Source organism: Sebastes umbrosus, chromosome 3 (assembly GCF_015220745.1).
Source record: "Sebastes umbrosus isolate fSebUmb1 chromosome 3, fSebUmb1.pri, whole genome shotgun sequence".
In the NCBI taxonomy this organism is placed as follows: Eukaryota; Metazoa; Chordata; class Actinopteri; order Perciformes; family Sebastidae; genus Sebastes; species Sebastes umbrosus.
In genome coordinates this window covers 17171169-17181796 of record NC_051271.1, presented here as the reverse complement: position 1 = coordinate 17181796, position 10628 = coordinate 17171169, and the positions used below count along the sequence as shown (strand labels likewise).

At 38.1% G+C, this 10628-nt stretch overlaps 1 protein-coding gene across 2 annotated transcripts in view; it reads left to right on the top strand.

Moving 5' to 3' along the window:
• The window catches only part of tpcn3 (two pore segment channel 3), a 28323-nt gene that overhangs the window by 1580 nt on the left and 16115 nt on the right, over positions 1–10628 (top strand). For both annotated transcript variants that reach the window (XM_037765383.1, XM_037765384.1), the window contains exons 2-8: positions 1196–1278; positions 2644–2758; positions 3167–3295; positions 6438–6554; positions 7220–7338; positions 9301–9402; positions 10021–10147. In XM_037765383.1, coding sequence (XP_037621311.1) covers positions 1196–1278; positions 2644–2758; positions 3167–3295; positions 6438–6554; positions 7220–7338; positions 9301–9402; positions 10021–10147 — 792 coding nt within the window. The remainder of the gene's footprint in view (positions 1–1195; positions 1279–2643; positions 2759–3166; positions 3296–6437; positions 6555–7219; positions 7339–9300; positions 9403–10020; positions 10148–10628) is intronic.

The following is a 10628-nucleotide window of genomic DNA, read 5'->3' as shown; positions in this document are numbered from 1 at the left end:
TCTGTTTCATCTTTGCTGCTCAAACTGTTCGAAGAGTCACTTTGGGAACTAAAGATGAACAGGTGGTTTTATTTCTTAACTGTTTTTATGAGACTGAATGATTCATGGTAACTCAAGTGAATGACTGACATACAATTGTCCACTTTTTATATCCCTGTAAATATCTCTGTGTTAAAATCACTTTATTCTGCTCTGTCAGACAGTATTACACACTCAATGGCCACTTTATTAGGTACACCTTTACGGTTTCTGCAACTAACCATTATTTCCATTACTGATTAATCTGTTTATTTTGTTATTAATTAATTTATCAGTGAGTATATGAAAAGTAAAAAAAAAATATCAAAATAAATATGAATAAAATGAAATAGTCCAAAGTGTCATCTTCTGTCTGTCTCTTGTTCGACCAGCAGTTCAAAACCCCCAAAATATTCAGTTCATTGAGATATAAAATCGATAAACTCTGAGACATCAGAAAAACTGAACCCTGGGGATGATTTCTGTTTGAAATGAAAAAAAAATCTCAATTAATTGTATTTATTTATTTGTTTGTTTGTTTATATATATATATAGAGAGAGAGATTAAAGTTACAGGGACAGTGCACATTAATAGACATTTCTGTAAACGTGCTAGTTTAGCCATCTTGGCTAATTATCAACTGCAGCTCCTGCAGGAGGTGTAATGACAAAAGACTCATGAAATACATTGAAAACAGGAACAGCAATACTGTACATATCAAAACACATTTTATAAAAAAACATGTCGATCAATTAATAGTTTGATCTCAACAATCCAACACAACAGCTCTGACATAAGATCTGCCTACATGAAGCTGAGACGTGTTTGTTAACGACGTCGGAGAGGTTTTAATCCAACTACATAATAAATTATAATAATAAAGTGTAAAGCAATTCTCAAAATCAAGTGTTTTATGTTTTTTTTTTTGCCTCTAACCACACACGCACACATAATATCTATCTATGTAAGTGTGTGTCAGGACATAGATATCCTGTTTATCATGTGTTTAATTGTGTTTAATGCATCTTAGTTGGTGGTGCTGAAACATCCACTTTATTATCAAAGCTTCTGGTCTGATCTGTTCTGTGTGGTAGTTTTCTCAACATATCTGATGTATTTGGAAATTGAGGTCAGAAAATAAAAACATCCTTTTGAATAACATTGTGTGTGTTTCAGGATTTTGACCTGGCGGCCATCTACGTGTCAGACGCTCAGTACAACAGGAACATCAACTTTGACACGTCGCCGCAGGCTGTGAGGTGAGACATTCACATTTATTAGATGTTTCATCTCCTGCTGGTTTGATCGCCTCATTTTTAAGTGAAAGTCTGGTGCTGTTTTATATTTCTCTTCATGTTCAGACTCAAACCAACAGTGAATGTATCAACTAACAAGTATTGTGTGTGTATCTTCTTCCACTGTGCCATGGAGCTGCATTGTTGTCCAACAACTATTAAGCCTCACTGTTTCATTGGGTGACATGTTCCTTCATCACCATGAACAAAAACACTGTAGATACACATACACCATCCTGCTGCCACAAATACTCACTAGAGCACCACATGTGGATTAACTTAGTCCCCAACAAGTCCAAACATTAGACTTGATGATGAAAAATATAGAATAACAGCAGCTTTATACTTTAATAGTAGGGCTGCAACAAACTATTATTTTCATTGTCGATTTATCTGTTGATTATTTTCTTGATTAATCGATTAGTTGTTTAGTCTATAAAATGTCAGAAAATGGTGAAAAATGTCGATCAGTGTTTCCCAAAACCCAAGATGACGTCCTCAAATGTCTTGTTTTGTCCACAACTGAAAGATTTTCAGTTTACTGTCATTGAGGAGTAAAGAAACCGGAAAATATTCACATTTAAGAAGCTGGAATCAGAGAATTTGTACTTTTTTTTTAATAAAAAAAATTACTCAAACCAATTAGTTGATTATCAAAATGGTTGGCGTTTAATTTTAATAGTTGACAACTAATTGATTAATTGTTGCAGCTCTATTCAATGTGTGTGTTGAACTGTTTATTTCACATGAGAGCAGTAAACTGATGGACTGTTGTCCCCTTTTTGCCTCATAAAGCAGTTAAACAGTGAAGAAGACACTTTAGAGACGCTTCCAGCTCTCAGTACATATTGCTGATAAACTCCAGTAAAAAAACTCTGTAAACTAAAGTTCAACGTTTTTTCTGCAGGTCACTGAACAGTTCCAGCTAGAGCTGCAACGATTAATTGATTAGTTGTCAACTATGAAATTAATTGCCAACTATTTTGATAATCGGTTTGAGTCATTTTTTTAAGGAAAAAAAGGTCTAAATTTTCTGATTCCAGCTTCTTAAATGTGAATATTTTCTGGTGTCTTCACTCCTCTATGACAGTAAACTGAATATCAGAATCAGAATGATTGTCATTATACTCAGGTGCAATGACATTTTGCAGGCTTACTTCGTTGTAAAAACAGTAATGGCAACAAAAAAATAAGAATATAGAAACAGTAGTAGCAGCGATTACATTTGAATTTACACATTTACAAATTCACAGATGTAGATGTTAACGACAGATGTGTAAAGAAAAATCTTTGTTTATTATAATTTGTTGTGTGTGTGTGTGTTTTCAGACTATATCTGCGCTACAACCACTGGATCCCTAAGGTGCTCCTCTACTTCTTTATCCTGGTCGATATGTCTCTGGCCATCGTCGAGGACCCGGCCGTCTTCCCTCTGCCTATATGGGTAAGATGGCCTCCGCCGTCTGTGACACAAACACTGTCCTGGTTTCATGCTTCCTCTTTTTTATGTGCACTTCATTGGAAGAAATAAATAACTACATATTACTTTTAATTTTGCAGATAGAATTAGCTTTGTCTGCATTTACAGTATGCACTGATTTCTTGTCAAACATGATTTTTAATTTCTGTTCGACATCTGAGAGCCAATCAGAAACGAATATCTTATGTGGTCATCACTGTCTGATCTCTAACGTTTAATTTAAAACAGACTGAGGAGGATTTAAAGTCACCAACTGCAACATAAACAGCCTCGTTACGGAGAAAGGAGTGAAACCAGTTTAGACCAGTAGCAGCAATCATTGTCTACGACAGTTAAATCAGATGTCTCAACAGTGTGTTATTGTGTTTTCAGGCCACCATGCTGGTGGAGCTGCTCTGTCTGCTCGTCTTCACCCTTCGACTCATTCACTACGCCAAAGTGATCCCTCGAGACAAGTTCTGGAAAGATCCCAAAAACATCTGCATCATCGTCATCATCGGGGTAGGAGAGGCTTATCGTCATCATCAGTCGGGTGGGAGGGGCTTATCTTCATCATCGTATGGTGGGAGGGGCTTATTTTCATCATCAGTATGGTGGGAGGGGCTTATCGACATCATCAGTATGGTGGGAGGGGCTTATCGACATCATCAGTCGGGTGGAAGGGGCTTATTTTCATCATCAGTCAGGTGGAAGGGGCTTATTTTCATCATCAGTTGGGTGGGAGGGGCTTATTTTCATCATCAGTATGGTGGGAGGGGCTTATTGACATCATCAGTCGGGTGGAAGGGGCTTATTTTCATCATCAGTCAGGTGGAAGGGGCTTATTTTCATCATCAGTCAGGTGGGAGGGGCTTATCGACATCATCAGTATGGTGGGAGGGGCTTATCGACATCATCGTTATGGTGGGAGGGGCTACTAAGCTGCAAGGGGGAAACAGATGTCAATCAGCCTCTCTGTCAGCCAGTGGCCACTCACAGTATTGCAACGACAAAATAGAAAAAGCATTTTACCTGCAGACCAACAGAAAAAGAACAAACTGAAAGCATCCATCCATTATCTGTATCCCTTATCCTATTCAAGGTCGTGGGGGGGCTGGAGCCGATCCCAGTTGACATTGGGCGAAGGCGAGGTACATCCTGGACATGTCACCAGACTATCACAGGGCTGACACATAGAGACAGACAACCATTCACACTCACAGTCACACCTACGGACAATTTAGAGTCAACAATTAACCTAACCTGCATGTCTTTGTACTGTGGGAGGAAACCGGAGAACCCGGAGAAAACCCACGCTAACACGGGGAGAACATGCAAACTCCACACAGAAGGGCACAAACCAACCGAAACCAGAACAACTGAAACTAGAACTACCAAAACTAGAAAAAACTAAAACCAGAAAGTCTAAAACTAGAACAACCAAATCCAGAAAGAGAACAACTAAAACCACAACAACCAAAACCAGAGCAACTGAAACCATAATAACCAAAAACAGGTACAACCGAAACCGGAACAACCGAAACCGGAACAGCCGAAACCAGATCAACCAAAACCAGGAAAAAAAACTTGTAACAACCAAAACCAGAAGAACTAAAACTTGAACAAATGCAGGAAGGGCAGCTGGCTGTACACTCTGGGTGTGTTTACCGCTTTGAATCATGTTTTTATATTCATCTTTTTACTTGCACTCAAGTCCGTTTCACACTTCTGGAGACGGGGACGCAGCTGAAAGAAGGCTGAAATAGTCACACATTTCACAATCTTGTCAAAGGGCCTAATGAAGTGTAGTCTATTCATCCTTTCTGTTCTGATAGCTATTTATATATCACTGCCCCATCTAGACGAGTATATCTGAATTTTGAATATTCTGTTAAATTAATAAGTCTATTAATTTACGCATTCACACTTTTTCTTTTGCCAGTTTTCCTTCCTGCATTTTGCAGCTTCAACTGTGTTACTTTTAGTCTGGATTATGTGTTTAACTTCTTATTTGTCTAATTTTATAGTTTGCTCTTTGTTTGTAAAAACTGACGCTCTGCTGACGGTAGACTTGTCCACGTCTGTGATTGGTCATATGCTGCAAACATCGCCCCTTTATGTGAACGCGCTTGTAGCCGGATGGAGAAACCCTGTGGTGATTTACCGAGTTGTTAACCACCCTCGTAGGACCGCTTATCGGGATCTCGTTTGTTAGGGTTGGTGAAGCCAGATAACGAGAAGATACCCTGGGTATGTTGAACTCGCTTCGTAGTTCAGGCCTCTGGTGACAGTTGATGAGTCGTGCTGTTTGGACCCAGAGCAGTTCCTGGTTTTCACTGTGAGCAGAGTTCCTGTCTGTGAACTGCAGAGTCAGAATGTGCTGAGAAGACTTTCTGTCTGTTGTTGTGAAACAACCTTTAGCCGGAGATGTTGCCTTGTCAGCATCTTTAAAGCAGAAAGGCTTCCTGGTGACTCAGTGACTGAGGGGACCAATCGCTTCAGGAACCATGAAATAATCTGAAATGCTCCTTCTCTTCACTAACTGACTGTTTTTATTACAAACAATCTCTGCTTATTCTTCACTCATCTTCATTTATTGTCAGATCATCGTTTCCTGGTTGCTGTTGTGTGATGTTGTTGGTGGTGATACAGGGAATTTTTGTTAGGCTGAGAGCAGGATTGTGTTGCAGGAAGATGACGTCTGACATGTTTCTTAATTAGGGCTGTTAAAGTTAACGCAACAACACGTAAAGGAAATTATTTTGAACACCTCGAATTTCTTTTATGCATTAACGCAACCTGTGATTTTTCGGTTGTAGCGGGCTCAGTTTTAAAGCAAGAGAGAAGATACTGGTATCATATGAAACTAGAAAACCTAAAGAATCCATTGGTATCAACCACGTCATACTAGCTTGTCACGAAGGATGCTAACTAACGCTAAATTTTGGCGAGGAAATACTGGCATAGCCTTTTTCAAAGGGGTTCCTTGACCTCTGACCTCAAGATATGTGAATGAAAATGGGTTCTATAGGTACCCACGAGTCTCCCCTTTACAGACATGCCCACTTTATGATAATCACATGCAGTCTGAGTCAAGTCATAGTCAAGTCAGCACACTGACACACTGACAGCTGTTGTTGCCTGTTGGGCTGCAGTTTGCCATGTTATGATTTGAGCATATTTGTTATGCTAAATGCAGTACCTGTGAGGGTTTCTGGACAATAATTGTCATTGTTTTGTGTTGTTAATTGATTTCCAATAATAAATGTATACATATATTTACATAAAGCAAGCATATTTGTCCACTCCCATGTTGATAAGAGTATTAAATACTTGAGAAATCTCCCTTTAAGGCACATTTTGGACAGATAAAAATGTGTGATTAATTTGCGATTACTCATGATAAAATATTTTAATCGATTGACAGCCCTTGTAAGCACACATCATATCTTTTTTTTTAGGAAGAAAAGATGATTGGATTTTTATATAAGAATACAAGGAAACATATTTTTTTCATAATTTCTTTTCCATAAATTGTTAAAAAGGTGCGCAATAAGACTGGGAATGTGATCTAAAAGGATTAAAAAGTTGTTTTTTTCATTTCATATCAACTTTAAATTCTTTCAAATAAACTGTTTGTGTTTGACTTGTGTGTGTCGTCCAGCTCACTCTGGTCGATATGATCATCTACGGAGCGCTGAAAGCTACAAACTGTTACGGTGTCCGCTGGTCCAGAGTCCTGCGCCCGCTGCTATTGGTCAACGTCACAGAGGGACGGCAGGTAACCCGCTCACCTGTCTCACCTGTCTGAACCCACTGTTAGGTTATCATGGAAATGAACTTGTTATGAGGTCATAGTGGTGTTTTTGTCATAAGACTACAGAGCTTCCTCTGGTTTAATGTAGAAAAACAAATACAGAGGACACTTTATTCTCAAAATGACACTGTTATAGTGCGTGTATGTGACTCTGTTTACTTGTACTACAATTTAATTGTGAATGTGATATTAATAATAATAATAGTGCATTCTGCTCTGACTGACTGAATTATTTTTTTGACACAAATCATTAACCTAAGCTGGTGATTAAATATAATTTTATATTATTAGCAATGTAAAGAAAATTCTCTACATTTATTCTGAAGTCGCTCATACCAGAAGTTGAGGAGACTTTATCCACTTTAATAATTTGGGAAATTTCCATATCCGTATTTTTTCTTTGTATTTATCACCGACTGACGAATGTCCTGTAATCTCTGGATCATGAGTGTGTTCAGTTGAACTCTGCTGTTAAAACTTCCTGCTGCTAAACGTGCAAATGTTTGACTTTCTGAGCCGACGGCGCCTGAATGCATCATTAGTTTGTTTTCTCTGTGTGGAAGAGGACGGAGCGTTCGTGTCCTCCTTCATAATAAACTCTGTCTGTTTGTTTGTTTGTTTGTGTTAAGCTCCGCAGAGCGTTCAGAAGCATCCGGAACGCTCTGCCTCAGATCTTCTCCGTCTTCCTGCTCTTCATGTTCAGCCTCCTCATCTTCTCTCTCATGGCGCTCAAACTGCTGGGCAAACGGTGAGACAACTTTGTTCATTTATAATCTGACACATTCAAACAGGTTTAAATGAGCTGTGAACGCTGGTGAGGCAGCAGGAGTCAGACGGTCTCCAGATCAAGAGTTTAAAGATACATTTCCACTTTTCCAAGCCAATAAGAGCAGCTGTGATTGTACGACTAACAAAACCAAAACTACTACAAAGTAGAGGTTTGTTTTAAGTAACTAAAACTGTTTTTTCTGATTAATTAGTTAATCATTTCCTTAAAGGGTAAGTTCAATATTTTTCTACCGACTAATAGGGACAACAATTTTTAATTTGGTCCAGTATTGAGGGAGAACGCTGTAACCGGCAGCCACAAAACGAGTTGCGAGGGCAAGTGAGCAGCGTCAATGTAACGTTACGTCCACTAAAAGTGTTTGTTTTTGCAAGTGTCTGGCAACATTATAGAAAGGACCCTACAGAGAAATAAAAACAATTTCTTACTTTTCGTCTGTTTGTTTTGTGTCCAAATCCTGCTCAAGGAGAAGTCTCGTTGTGAAATCTGAATATCCGTATACTCTGGCTCAAATAAATACGGGCGGCCATCAACTTCAAAGACTTCATCCACATTGTTGAAAGCATTTAAATATTCAGCCAAGACATTGAAAATCTTTTAGAAAACACGAAGCTATGCTTTCTGCAGTCCAACACAACAAACTCTACCCGGTTGCCGCTCGCGTTTCCACCATGGATGTATTCCACTATTCCTCCGTCGTCTTCCGGCAACACGTCACTTCGCCAGATTTTAGAACAAGATTTCTCCTCCAGCGAGACTCTTTCCATAATGTCAGACACTTATAGAATGAAAATCTGTTTAGCAGTTCTTCAGCTGTGTGTAACATAAAAGATCCAATAACATTGGAAGCAGAATATATATATCGAGACAAGCAATAAAAGATGAGATAAAGCGACCAGTGCAATGTTGTTTAAGTTGCATCATATATGGTAGTATAGCTGCCGTGTGTGCAACATGATGGTAGAGTGTGTAGTGCGTAATGAGTGGGTGGGTGAGTTCATTGCTCACAGCAGTCAGTCTTTTTCAGTCTTTGGCAGTGAAGGGGTGAACAGAGGTTGCAGCTCCTGGATAGAAGCTGTTTTTCAGTCTCTTTGTGATGCTTTTGATTATAATAACAATCAGAGCCTGTCATGGCAAAAACAAGCACTTTTAGTGGATGTAAATGACGGTGCCAGCTTGCCCCAATAGCATTACACTGCAGCCTGTGAGCAGCTGCCGTCTACAGCGTTCTCCCTCAATACTGGACCAATTTCAGAAATTGTTGTTGCTATTAGTCAGTTAGACAGAAAACCATGGGAAAATAGTGTAAAGTTTGAAAAATACTGAAGTTACCCTTTAAGGACAATCTTAAATAAACACATGCACTACATGATTTTTTTTGCTTGAGTGGACCAGAGTCTTGCCAGCAGCCTTCCTCTAATAAGATGAAGCCTAAGAGACAAATTAATATGCACACTCACCTGTACTCAGGTTTGATATTGTACATACACATCTATATGCAACTCCCCAAGAATGATCCTTAACTGTTATCCTATTTGTTTTGATTTTGTTGGCATTGTGTTTGTTTTGGATCTGCACGTTTATTATATTACCTCATATCACCTTATTGATATTTTATCATTGCATTCTTTCCTACTTTGAACTGCGACACAACAATATCCCTCTGGATGAATTAAGTTCCATCTTATTTTATCTTATTGCTGCAAGTGTATAGTTTCATATGAAGCTGATGAGTGTATTAACATTTGTATTAACCCTTCTGTTCTTTAATTTGATTTCATAGACCGATAGTTTGATAAGCTCCTTTTTTTGACACAGAGACACTCAAGTTATTTGTGAATCTGAACTTCTTTGCGGCTCATTATTTATGTCAAGTTTTATAATAAAATAAACACTATGAAAAAGATTGTGTTTTCTGTGCAGAGATCTGAAGACTATCAATGGAAATCCGTACTTCACCGACTACCTGGAGATCGTCTTCGATCTGTACGTCCTCGTCACCACAGCCAACAGCCCTGACGTCATGTAAGACTCACTCAACTGGTCTGAAGTCAGATATGATCGCAGAACTCAACACTGATGACTCTGCTGACCTCTGACTTCCTCTACTCTACCATCAGCTTTCATTTCATCCCTTTAGCTTGAGCTTTGAAATCATACAAACATTTCCAAACTCTTTGTGGAATATTTTGAAAATTTAAAAATCTTTTATTTTTGTCCTTCCTGATGTAATGAGGAAGTTGATGAAACTTCAAAAATAAAAAAATTCGAATTTAATTATTTGAATTATATTCATAATTATATATCAACTCTGAATTCTACATATATATTATATGTATAAATATTTCCATTTATTTCACTGAACATCGTCAACCATTTTCACAGCATGGCGGCGTTACAGCAGCTATCTTCATTTTAAAGGCGTCAGTTGATTATTTTCTGTTAGGATGACTTTTAATGAAGTTTGTTTTTAACAACATTTTATAATTTTTATTTTGTAAGTCACTCTGTTTCATGTCGCCATCAACACATTCATGTGTCTGCAGTCTGAAGCGTCCACAGAAAAGAAGAAGGAAGTGAATCTTTCAGAAACATCTTCTTCTGTTTATCTGCACGTTTTGGTTTTCTGCTTCTCGTTGGCAGGATGCCAGCGTACAACGCCAGCTTCGTCTTTGCCATCTTCTTCATCTTGTACATCCTCATCAACAACTACATCTTCATGTCCGTCTTCTTGGCCGTCGTGTACAACAACTACAAGAAATACCTGAAGGTACGACTGTCTGACAGAGAGAGTCACACTGAGAGTCTTTATACAGTCTGAAACATGCCATTTAAAGATTATATTAGGGCCATCAATCGATTAAAATATTTATTTGCACTTAAACGCATGATTGTCCATAGATAATCGTGATTAATTGCACATTTTGTATCTGTTCAAAATGTACCTTAAAGGGAGATTTGTCAAGTATTTAAGACTCTTATCAACATGCGAGTGGGCAAATATGCTGCTTTATGCAAATGTATGTATATATTTAATATTGGAAATCAATTAACAACACAAAACAATGACAAATAATGTCCAGAAAACATCACAGGTACTGCACTTAGCATAAAAAATATGCTCAAATCATAACATAACAAACTCTCCTCTCAACTCTACAGCTATATGTGAAATTGTAAAATTTAGATTTTGTGATCAGAAACACACATAAATATTAGTTTGGGGAAGAAGAATGACGCAAATATCAACA